The 10,419-nt window shown below is 39.3% G+C and overlaps 1 protein-coding gene across 1 annotated transcript in view; it reads left to right on the top strand.

Annotated features, from left to right (window-relative positions):
- The window catches only part of LOC107710210 (ephrin type-B receptor 1-like), an 86,876-nt gene that overhangs the window by 63,005 nt on the left and 13,452 nt on the right, over window positions 1-10,419 (top strand). The window contains exons 7-9 of the mRNA XM_016514951.1: window positions 4,468-4,653; window positions 6,140-6,387; window positions 8,115-8,330. Coding sequence (XP_016370437.1) covers window positions 4,468-4,653; window positions 6,140-6,387; window positions 8,115-8,330 — 650 coding nt within the window. The remainder of the gene's footprint in view (window positions 1-4,467; window positions 4,654-6,139; window positions 6,388-8,114; window positions 8,331-10,419) is intronic.

Genomic DNA, 10,419 nt, shown 5'->3' with positions numbered 1-10,419 from the left:
TCTCTCTCTCTCTCTCTCTCTCTCTCTCTCTCTCTCTCTCTCTCTAATGAACACCCCAAGGAGCTGAAAGACTTAAATTGCTGTGAATGGAGAAAAATGAATGCTGGACATAAAATGGAAATATGATTTTGTGTAAAATATTGATTTAAAGCGTAATAGAACCTTGCAATAGTGAGGCAGCCGTAATGTGGCAGGTCATAATGGAGTACGCTTCATAACGCATGGCTTTTTAATGCCAGAGAGAGAGAGAGAGAGAGAGAGGAAAAAAAGCATCTCTCACCTAAGAGATCAGTGAGATGCAACTAATCTGATGTAAATTTGCTTACACAGTGTCAGACACTGCACATAAGAGCACAGATGGACTGATATTCTCAAAGCTTCTTAACCTGAGACAGATCCTTTTATGTATCAGGACACATCAGAGACGTCTGTTTTTTGAAGCTCAGAAACAATGCGATTACACGGGCCAGGGGTCGGACGTTTGTCATGTGCAAGCGGTGTATTAAGATGCTCCTATTCACAAAGACAGATTAACGACATTCAAAATAAGAGGAGATAGTGGATGGGAAAGACTACAGGAGACTAATGACCTGGAGTTTATGTAGCATATGAATTCAGTTCTGATTCTATTTAAACTTTATTTATATAGCTGCTCAGTATAATATAAAGTGCTTAACGCATCATCTCAAAAAAAAAAAGAAGAAGAACTATATAAATATTAAATTTTGTAATATATAGATGCAGTAGATAGAAATATAGGCTGTACATATTCTAAATTATTAAATAAATATTAATAATTGTAATGATAATTTCATTTTAATAATAATTTAAAATAAATAAGTTGGTTGGATGGATGGATGGATGGATGGATGGATAGATAGATAGATAGATAGATAGATAGATAGATAGATATTTAAAATAAAAACTTATTTTGTCGGATGGATGGATATAAATATTCAAAATTAATAAATATAAAAAATAAAGATAATTTATTATTAATAATTTATTTAAAAAAATAAAATCAGATATTTTATCAGGTGGATGGATGGAAGGATGGAAAAGTAATTTTTATCATATTTCAAACGTAATAAACACTTTTCTCTCACTTCTGGTATCTGTCACACGTGGAAGCCGTTACGGCGGATGACGTAGTACGTTGGCGTTGCGTGATTAGTGACGAATGCGGAGAGAGAACAAAACAAAACGCTGGTCATGAATTAGAAGTACAAACCGAGGATTTGCAAAGAAAAATGTCGGAGGATTTCGATATAAGCCAAGAGGAGACTGGTTTTCCTTTGCTAAAGTAAGGAAACTTTGCTTCCTTTGCTCCTATAAGCAAACTTGCGAGACTAGCATATCTCAGAGGCGCGCGCGCGCTGCGCATACGTGCTGCGTCATCCGCCGGAACGGCTTCCGCATATGACAGATACCGGAAGTGAGAGAAAAGTGTTTATTACGTTTGAAATATGGATATTTTTCTTACAAAACACATGGATTCACTACAGGAGGCCTTTATTCACCCTCCAGAGCCGTGTGAGGCATGTTTTATTAAGGATGCGCGTGCTTTATGTGACGACTTGTGGACTGTTCAGCTGCAACACCCGCTGACTGCAATGATAGAGCTTATAACTCCGACTGGATTCGTCTGAAAGAAGAAAGTCATATACACCTAGGATGTCTCAAGGGTGAGTAAAACACAGGATAATTTTCATTTTTGGGTGAACTCACCCTTTAAGTTCTGTAGATTTCTGAGACATGGTCAGATGTCTATTAATAAATAATCACAAACAATGGTGTACGTGAGCCTAAGACCAGACCAAGTGTTTTCCTCAGGGGCTTGGCCAGAAGTTTCTGTTGCTCTGTCTCACAGGGTTTTCGACACGCTGCCCCAGGTGGAAGTGATGCATTCTGGGCTCTATCTGAGTTCTCTCTCTCTCCTGCGGGACTGGGGTTCAGTAGAGTGGCAGAGCAGTTGGTGTTCTAGGCACGCACGGATCAAGTGGCTATGAAATATTAACATATATATTTTTATTTCCCTTTCTCAGCCATAAGAAATGAGTGAAGCTGTTACATTGCATTACTCCAGAGGACAAGGGGAGATAAACTCTTTGGCATTTGGGTTATTGATGAGGAAAGCTGCATTTCTAAAATTAAAGCACTCTGTAGGTTTGTGCATGTGTGTTTGAAATGAATAATTCAACAGACCTGCATGACTTTTTTCACGTTAAAGGGTTCATATCATAGATTCCTTTTATCATTTTTCCCCTGATGTCCACTTAAAATGTTAGTAAAGCTTTGAAATGGCTAGGGACCTTGTTAAAAATAAACTTGAACCCTTCATTAATAATGCCAGCATCCTTCTGAAGGATCTGCAGAGCTGTAGGTGCTACACACTGAAGAACATAACAACATTTTAAAAACACTTGTTAATTGTGTTGGTTTAAGTAATAATAGCTTGTTTTTTGTTTCTTCCTCATTGTTCTGGTCACTGATTAGGCATTGCTGACATTCAAATGTGATTGGATTTTTTCATTTCTGATGTCAGAAGTACAAAGATTTCAGAATGAGCCATTTTTGCAGTGTAAATGATATCAATAAATATTATGTGTATTTATTATTATTATTATTATGTTTTACTTCGTGTTAGTGGATCAAGCTCAATATATATATTTGCTATAAATATTCTAAATTAAGAAATAAATATAAATCATTTTAATGAAAATTTAATTTTAATAATAATGTATTTAAAATAAAACAAAATCAAGTTATTTTGTTGGTTGGTTGGTTGGATGGATGGATAGATATATTATAAATATTCTAAATTAAAAAAAATAAACAAATTATTTTAATGATGATTTAATTTTAATAATAATTTATTTAAAATGGAAAAAAAAAAATCTAGTTATTTTGTTGGTTGGTTGGTTGGATGAGATTTGATTGTCATTTTATTTATTAATATATTTTTTCCAGCTCACATTGCAACAAAAGAAAAGCAGAAAAGTCATTTCAGCAGTCATAAAAGTTTTTGATGAAAAAATATTTTGATGAAAGATCATGAAAACCAACATTTTTTTTCTTTATAATAATATGCATGGTTGAATGATGCATAATAAAAAATCTTTAGAATTTATTAAGACCGTAAATTGGGTGAATTTGGATCCATTTCACGTTGTTGTCTGGAGTCAAGGGCTGTCAGTAAAGTGAGTGCTGGATGGGTTATTATTATGCCAGAAGACTTGAATGTCTCTTGGCCTTCCTGTCACGCTGGGTGACATACCGCGGTCTCTCCACCCTCCAGCGTCCGAGCCAGCGCTCTTCTGAAGTGACTCTTGCCTGTGTCTTTCAGTGTGATTGCATCAGCTTCCACACCTGCTTCTGGGTCTCTTTCTTATTGGGCAGCAGTTATGAACACCACCTTTTAGTGCTTGTTTAATGTTTGGTTTATTTGTGTGGATTGCTGGTTCTCTCTGATTCTCTGAGATTACTTTCTGCATCCTCTGTTGCTCTCTCTCTCTCTCTCTCACACACACACACACACACACACACACACACATACTGATGTTTACACATGAAGTTTCATCTTCTGCCATGAAGAGCAGTTTGATAGTGTGTCTGCGTTATCTGTTTATGAGGTCCTGTGGGGGATAAAGGCAGAAGAGAATTTGATTCGGCTCTATTGGAGAAGCAGAGAGAGAGAGAGTTCCACTGCAACTGTCTTGTGTTGCCACTGATGTTTAATGATGTCATAGTCACCAGCAATGAATCCATAATGTTTTTAAAGGGGAAAAAAAGGTTAGAAAATAAACACTGTAATGGCTAGCAACAGCGGTTAGATTTGTTTCTAGGCTTTGGAGATTAAAAATATTTTTAAGTATTATTTTAAGTGTTTTTATTTAGTGCATGTATAGAAAACAGTGTTCTTGACTAGAAATTGATTAATATTAATATTATGTCTTTTTTTTTTATGAAATAGTCCTAATTATTTGTGTGGACTACTTTTAGTGCTTCACTTATGCATGCTTTTCAAGCTGACAATTCATCGCTGTTTTAATACTATATTTTAGAATGCAGAACCATTATTAACGGACCTGAATGTCATGAAAATCTTAATATTTAAATAAATTCACTACCCTATTTATTTCAGTGTTTTTATGAGAAACTATTGATGTCATCAGCATCAGGCGATGGGTGCTCATTTTCATATTTCAGATAAATCCACTCATCACTCACAGATTACCTATTGTTTAGCCACTCATATTGGATTTGTTTATTTACTGCTTCAATAAATGCATTAAAACAGAAATGGTTTATAATAACATACTTAGACTTGACCTGCTTTCGTTTAGATCATAACATAGATTTGCCAAAATGTTTTTAAAACTGCATTAAAATGAAAACTGTTAATAACACCATGCAAAAGAAACTTCAGCGCATTTCAGTGATTTGTGGAATTGGGTTGTGTTCTAGAACTCACTTTAAGGCCAGATCTGTCCAACTGCCACACACCCATGGGCTGCCCGACCCTGCCAGGCTCTCCGGGGATGAAAATCTACATCGACCCTTTCACCTACGAAGATCCTAATGAAGCCGTCAGAGAATTCGCCAAGGAAATAGACGTCTCCACTGTCAAGATTGAAGAAGTTATTGGGGCAGGTGTGTTGCTTGTTTATTGCTGATTTTTCTCCATGCACTTGTTAATACATGAATGACGGGCTTAAAGCTTTATGGGCAAAAGCTTGAAAATAAAAAGCAATTTAATAAAACTGACCGTAAAAAAACACAACCATTACACAGCCATCTCTCTGAGACAGTTTTGAAGCACATCTACCTCTCATTTACTCACAAACTCAAGTAGGACTCACGAGGGTCTGTGCCCTTCTCCTCGTCTTCTTGGCGAGTCGTGGTGGAGACGCGGTATGACTCGCAGTCTGCTCTGCTTCAGACAGCTCAAGTTAATCCACTGATGCACCTCATATGGATTTCACACAGATCATAACAAATACTCTCAACCTTTTAGCACTAAAACTCAAGTCAAAGTTGACACAGTTTCTCTTTATTCTATCCTTTACTATTTTTGCTCATTTTATCTTGAGCTTTATTGATTTTAGAAGACTTCTGGGGCCACACAGATATAATCAAGCTTGGTGTTGCTTCTAGTGAAGTTATATTAGGGAGAGTCTCCGTTAGGCAGCCTGGGGTTTGATGACATACTGAAGGTCAGAATGACCTCAGTGACTCGTTCCTGAATTATATCCTCTTTACTTGATCTGTAGGTTTGTGTAAACAGCCTAGATCCTTAACTGTTAAGCTACCACATCTGAACTGTTTTAATAAGTATGGTTTTTTTTTTGTGTTTTTTTTTTGTACGCTAGAGTTAACAGTAGTCCAGACCCAAGATAACACCACTGGTTGAACTGTGCTTAGGAAGCTGCCATTGTGTTTGCCAGAAAACTTTGGGGAAATCAGCCTACAAATAACTTAGTCTAAACACTGAATAAATTGGAAAAGATACACACATGAGCTCTACTATGCAAATTTTAAGCTTTGATACTCATAATCAAACTCTGGGACTTTTAGGGCTTTTGTAGTTGCTGTTTGCTTTAGAAGTTGTAATATCAGATTACACTTGGATTGGCCAAGAATTATTTTGTTTTGTTTTGCAAATTAGAATCCATTTTTATCCAAACCATCTGAGTATGCTTACACTAGTTCACACTACTTCAGAAAACACTGAATCACTGAAAATCATTGTTTGCAATTGATATGGTCTGCTTCAAAGCTGTTGAGGAAAAATGCAAGTTCTGTCATGCAACTTCTTAAAATCTGACTTCCATTCATTGGCTTTTGGGAATCCAATTCGCTTCTATTTCTTGATTCACTGTTCCTTCTACACCTCTAGACAGATCATAGACATTCGTATCCATCAAATTGTGAAGTTTGAATCTACTATCTTTTGAATCTACCACTGCCATTCTATCCCCACATTTAATTTCACCAAAACTTTTCAGATACCCTAAAATCTTCACCCATTAACAAGACATAACATATGGACTGTAGCTGATGTTCAGCAGTAGAAGCTTCATTGTTTTTTGATGGGTTTAATGGCCTTTCACTCATTCCTCCACTTTGTGTGCCCCAGGTGAGTTCGGGGAGGTGTATAAAGGTCGACTGAAACTGCCTGGAAAACGAGAGATCTACGTTGCCATCAAAACACTGAAGGCGGGCTATTCTGAGAAGCAGAGGCGCGACTTCCTGTCTGAGGCATCAATCATGGGGCAGTTTGACCACCCCAACATCATTCGCCTGGAGGGTGTGGTCACCAAGAGCCGACCGGTCATGATCGTCACAGAGTTCATGGAGAATGGGGCACTCGACTCCTTCCTTAGGGTAAGTGCAACATCCAAAACAAGCACCCTCTGTGTCTCTCTCTCGCTGTCTGTTTTATTCTTTCCCTCTGGTGTGGGAAAATACACTGTTTAATCAATGTTCAGCCCATTTTTTTTTTCAATCTCATGGATTGGTTCTCTCTAGCTTTGATCTGGTGCCGCAATGAAGGGGCTCTTTGAAGTTAGTTTAGAAATCCACCACATCCGAGTAGCATTGCCATCGATCCACACCCCCACCCCTGTTTGTTATCGTGCGTTCGGTTCAAAGCTTTCTCTTGTGCAAAATGGCGGCTGTGTACAGAAGTTTCGAAGGAACTGTAAGGTCTCCCACTGTGTGCTGTAAACACGGTTTAGACAGCTACTGATGAAGAGTGTTAAACACAAATGGTGCACGAAAAGGAAAATCAATGTCTCCTTTTATTCACAAGATATTTATTTAATCCGTGCTGCTGTTTGTTTCAAATTATTGAAGGGTCTGCCTCTGTGTGAAATGATCATTTTATTCATTAACTTGTTTCTAAAAGATTAAAGCACACTGATGTCTCAGAGCGACTTGCATCTGTTTGATTTCACGCTAATTGCAAAGACTGTCTACTGCAGCTGGAGCAAGGGTACAGTGGAAATCCAGCAGCAGTTTATGAAGGACCTCCAGACTCTGAGCCATTTCACACTAGAGCTTCTAATGTGGATGTGAGTCTGTGGGAAGTCAATTTTTGATGCGTTAGGCTGGTGTGAATGTTGGTGTGAACTCAAGCGTGGTTCCTCGATGTTCATCCAAGAAAACCCCTTAAGAATACGGTGTATGGATCATGTGGTTCATATGCTTCATACACCCCACAGGAACTTGAATGACAATCAATTAACTAACTAACTAACTATATAAATAAATAAATAAAAATAACAGATAATGCATTCTGGGAAATTAAGTGTTTTTCCACCGAACTCCACGAAAGTCCGACCGATGGCTCACGGACATTCCTCCATACCACATTTCTCTTTTGCCCAGTCTCATACCCGTTCATTTCACCCACACACACATTATCTGTCTTGTGTTTCGTCCTCGTGTCTTCGTTCGGTTGTTTGTTTGTTTATCCGAGAGTAGTCCTCTTTCGGAGTGTAAATGCTGCGTCGCCCAAACAGAGCAGACGAAGGGCGCCTGCTTATGACTTCACGGTTGGGTCGCGCCGTGCAGTGCAGCCGGAAGCCGGTATAACCATTGTCTTGTCGCTCTCTTTCATTCTATCAATCTATTGTTCTGTCGTTCTGTCATTTCTGTCTGTTGTTCTATCTGTCATTCTGTCTAGCATTCTATCTATCTATCATTCTATCTATTGATAATTTTATCATTCTGTCTATTCTTATCTCTATATATCGTATCTGTTGTTGTTTTGATACATTCAAATTTGAATTGGAATTTTAAAGGCACTCACAATTCAATTCTGAATGGCGCACAACTATAATCATAACCCTAAAATCTGATTGATTCGTAGGAATTTTGTTCCAGAAACAGTGTCATTTATCCTGGATCATGTCCTGCTTTGACAAATCATGTTAAGCTTTTTGAAACAGAGTGAAGTGGAAATAGATGGTTATATTTTTCATTAACCACATATTGTACAACCAAAAATGAGTTTATAGCTAAACACCAGGAGCTCCTTTGGTTGAGGTTGAGCTTCGACATATTGGTGAACATCATGTGATATCTGTGTTTTTTGTGTTGTGTGACAGCAAAACGATGGGCAGTTCACAGTGATCCAGTTGGTGGGGATGTTGAGGGGAATTGCCGCAGGCATGAAGTACCTGTCCGAGATGAATTACGTCCACAGAGACCTGGCTGCCCGCAACATCCTGGTCAACAGCAACCTCGTCTGCAAGGTGTCGGACTTCGGCCTGTCCCGTTATCTGCAGGAAGACACCTCTGACCCCACCTACACCAGCTCACTGGTAAGACTTTGCCCAGGCATGTCAGGCTCACCACTTAATTTTAACAGGAGCCAATAGGTGCCATGTTTAGCAGTGTTGCTTGAGATAATTGTAAAGGCAGGTATTGACCGTTTGTAATTGCCCCTCATTTCCTCAAGCTTTGGTTTTATTTTTTCATTCTTGTCCGCTGTTACCCAAAATGTCTCCAGAAAGAAACAGTGCATTGTCTCCCTGACAGGACATGACCATTTCCTGGAAAAACTGCATTTAAATTCTGTATGTGATTGAACACATCCAAGTGACTGGACTTCCAATAGCCTGCCTCCCAAATGGAGTGCTCAGACTTCAGGAATTCTCTATTATGTATCATTATTAATAGGCATCCAGGGTATCATTAGCCCTCCTGTGCTGCGGATCTTTAATATTAATATGAAATACTATTTTCTCCTGCCTCCTTAAAGACTCTCTATTCAGAGCACTGTGATATTTTTGGTGCCGTGGATTCGTCGCGTTTGTAATTATCTGGGCTTTTCTGACCCTGTTATGATTTCTGTGTTCAGGCTGGTTTAAGACAGGCGCTGCTACATTGACAGTCGCACTTTTAGCAGGGTCAACCATTTCTTCCGCACTGGAGAGAAACAGCCCTGGGTCACATCCTTTATTGAACGTGTTTTAAATTCACTTCAGTCTTCTCATAGAAATGTCCCATGCATTGTAAGCAAACAATTTCATCTTTTACACTCGGGTGGTTCCTCAGCGCTGGTGAGCAGAGATGTGAGGCGGATGATAAGGAGACGAGACGACAGACAGGGAATATTTAGTTAACGTTTTGTCTTTTAAAATGCGTGAAAGCTCATTAAGCCCCAAAGGCAGTCGCTATTCACAAGCAGGATGTCCTGCGGTGCCTGCTGATTGACAGGAATATGTGGCAAAGATGTGAACAGGGGTGTGATACTGATGTGACATCGCTGTCTTCCTCACTGATAGAGGGAGAATTTAATTACCCCCTGGGTTTTTGCCATTTTTGTTCACTTTTTAGCTTTTCATGGCCTGTGTTTACTAGCCCCATCCATCCATCCGTATGTCTGTCTGTCTGTCTGTCTGTCTGTCTATAGAAGTATAGAAAAATGTAATGCCCAAATATCTGAGTCACATTTAGTCTGGACACAGTACAGCCAGATTACGATCTGGTCTCTGAAGATGAGACATTTGTAAGTACATCTGCCCATACGTTTGTCTGTCACTCTGACATTTTGCTTTTTAAAATTGTGTTTAGTTGATTTATGTACTGTGTCTAACTTGAAGATAACAATCTTGTACTAAAACTCAAACTCTACCCAGTTTCTCACCTGAAACTGGATGTTCTTTTGAATAATTCGAGACTGTGGGGCTGTAAATACGGGATGAGTACGGTTTCTCCCACGATCTTGACACCTCAGCATGAAGATCGGGGAGAAACGGAAGGTCCCGTCGTGAAGGCTGTGATCTGGATTTCAGAAAACGCTCATCTAATTACTTTTAGGACGGCTCTCATCAAACACAGCCAGGCGAGAGCGGAGCATATGCAGCGAGTGTAACTCGAAGTGATGACAATCAGCTCCCTCGAAAACTGACCGTGCATGCTCCGCTCCCAAACAAACGACACACAAATCGTGTGTATCCCCCGCCGCCAGATATCGTGGGCAGGGAGGAACACAGCGTTTGTAATGCCGTTCGCTCGCCATAGACTTTTTCATGATTGTTTTTTATATATGCTTGTGCGGACAGACAACAGTAAATAGACAGACACATACACAGAGCGCTACTGAAGAGCAGAAGCTGGTTTGCGCTCTGCCGGATGCGCTTTTATACTTTCTGGTGCTTACGTCACCCCGCTCGTGACGTCTCACTACTCCATTGGACTGATTTGACACGTGCTTCAGAACGCTGTCACGCAGGAGCGTTCCCAAAGCGACTTCGACGCAGTTCGAGTTCCTGAAGGGGAACACTAGATTTTATGTTCGTCTGAAGAAAATGAATGATTTTTGCCCCAAAAAATCATTCACGGGGGCTTATATTGTATCCACTTTAACACTTAGAATGGTAATTGCACAGTTCTCCTCAAGACTTT

Source organism: Sinocyclocheilus rhinocerous, unplaced genomic scaffold, assembly GCF_001515625.1.
Source record: "Sinocyclocheilus rhinocerous isolate Xijiao unplaced genomic scaffold, SAMN03320098_v1.1 scaffold2522, whole genome shotgun sequence".
Classification (NCBI taxonomy): domain Eukaryota; kingdom Metazoa; phylum Chordata; class Actinopteri; order Cypriniformes; family Cyprinidae; genus Sinocyclocheilus; species Sinocyclocheilus rhinocerous.
Note: the sequence above shows the minus strand (reverse complement) of the source record. Positions and strands in the feature narration are given on the sequence as shown.